Source organism: Microcaecilia unicolor, chromosome 7 (genome assembly GCF_901765095.1).
Source record: "Microcaecilia unicolor chromosome 7, aMicUni1.1, whole genome shotgun sequence".
In the NCBI taxonomy this organism is placed as follows: domain Eukaryota; kingdom Metazoa; phylum Chordata; class Amphibia; order Gymnophiona; family Siphonopidae; genus Microcaecilia; species Microcaecilia unicolor.
Window position 1 is genome coordinate 181,888,387 of NC_044037.1, and position 2,071 is coordinate 181,890,457.

Below are 2,071 nucleotides of genomic sequence, written 5' to 3' on the forward strand. Positions count from 1 at the left end.
ACTAATTGGCACTAATTAGAATTTACGCATGCAACTTTCTAAGTGTATTCTGTAAAGTGCACGTAAATTCTAATGCATGGATCTTAAAAGGGGACGTGGACATGGGACGGGCATGGGCGGGTCAAGGGCATTTCTAGAAATTATGCGCACTGTTATAGAACATGCCCGAACCGCACCTAAGTTAGGCATGGGCATGCACACTAGGTTTTATTTGGCATGGGATCATCAAGAACTCAGAGCCTAAGTGGTAACAATTCACTATCAGAGTGCAAAAGACAGCAATAGTGGACTCACTAGTAAAACTTATCAGGATCCACAAATCATGTTGTCACATTTGTTTCACACCGTTTCATGCGGTGACACGACTTGTGGCTCCTGATTACAGTTTTACCATTTCTCCTGGTGGACATTCACTTTGGATTTTATTTAGCATTGAATGTATGATTTGTTTTCCTATTAAAGATTTTTTGCATGCTACCTCTGGTCCCTCATTTTTGTGGAAACTCTTCGGTCCATCCCTACTCCGAACAACCCAGGTTGCTTTTTGGCATAGGGTCCTGATCTCCTGCTTTGTACTTGTTACAAACAGAAGACCTTTGAGTTAGTAGTTATTACACAGTAACACAGTAGGTGACTTCAGATTAAGATCTGCATGATACCTCTATTTAATATATAATTTAATGTTACCTCCAAAATTATGTATCATTTTGTCTTTCTTGATTACACATTTCAAAAATTATTCTTGATTAAAAAACTATGGTTTATGAAAATATTCTTGGGTTGGACTGTTATACTTGTCAAAGTGTTATTGATAATATTCAGAGCAAACGGTGCTATTCATCCTGAACAATTACATACCAAAAATGACAATACATCATGTGGATGCTATTTTGTTGTAAAGCACCTTGGCTTATGGTGCTATATAAATATCAAAATCATAGTTTCTCCTCTTTTGTTTCCAGAACATTCTTTGGAATTTCTCCAGCTTCTTACTTACCTGGCAGATAACGCCTGTCCAGAAACGAAACCCTGCTGGTTGCACTCAGTAACTGTGGGAAAACATATTTCTAAACTTTGAGCAGACTAATCAGAATGTTTCAGGTTTGGAAGACTTACAGGTTTACAAAGTTGTTTCCAAAAAGGGGGATTTTTTTGGTTCTTTTGTGTTTCCACGTGGGCACCTCTTGCCCAAGAAAGTGTCTTTGCTCAGTCAACACTGGGTTAATGGTTGTTCACTGTAGTTCAAGAAACCTTGAAGGTATTCCAAAGGATATCCCAACAGAGACTGTATTCTTAAAACTGGATGCTAATAAAATTTCCCAAATCCCCGATAATGCTTTCAGACATTTGAACTACTTGGAGGAGTTGGACTTATCCCAAAATACTATTGAGAAAATAGGAACTTCAGCCTTCAAAGGGATCACGGAAGGGCTGAAGCTGTTGGACCTTTCAAATAATCATATTCATAGTATCCCCAAGGAAGCCCTAGCAAAACTCAGAGCTAAAATCCGACTTGCTAATAACCCCTGGCATTGCGAATGCAACCTCCAAGAGGCATTACAGGAACTGAAGCTGGATCCTGAGACAGTGAATGAGATAACGTGTCACACATCTGAGCAAGAGGAATACACAGGGAAGTCTCTTATTCGGGTTCTCGATTCAGGTATCAATTTCTGCAGTATCCAGCAGAAGACTACAGATGTGGCAATGTTCATCACAATGTTTGGCTGGTTTACCATGGTCATTACCTATGTTGTGTATTACGTTAGACACAATCAGGAAGATGCCAGGAGGCATTTAGAATATCTTAAATCTCTGCCAACTACCCAGATCACTAAGGACTTTGATACTGTTAGCACTGTGCTCTGAAGAATTAACTCTACTGATGGATATCCTATATCTTGGCTGATTGTCTGCGAAACCACTTTGTAACTAAAGGATTACAAAAGCAGAGCCAGCCTGCCAGATGTGAATGTTCTGCCTGATTGTGTTTTTTTTTAGTTCTCTTTCAGGAAGGAGGCTGACAAATCATCATGGCATCCTTTCAGTAGCAGCAATTCACATAGGGCAG

At 39.5% G+C, this 2,071-nt stretch overlaps 1 protein-coding gene across 1 annotated transcript; it reads left to right on the top strand.

Moving 5' to 3' along the window:
* Positions 1–1,092: 1,092 nt before the first annotated feature.
* On the top strand, positions 1,093–1,869 carry LRRC3 (leucine rich repeat containing 3). The gene has a single exon (XM_030210486.1). The coding sequence runs from the start codon at positions 1,093–1,095 to the stop codon at positions 1,867–1,869; it is 777 nt and encodes a 258-aa protein (XP_030066346.1).
* Positions 1,870–2,071: the final 202 nt, after the last annotated feature.

Excerpts from the sequence above, each read along its gene's own strand:
- LRRC3 (XM_030210486.1), top strand. The coding sequence starts at position 1,093 with ATGTTTCAGGTTTGGAAGACTTACAGGTTTACAAAGTTGTTTCCAAAA.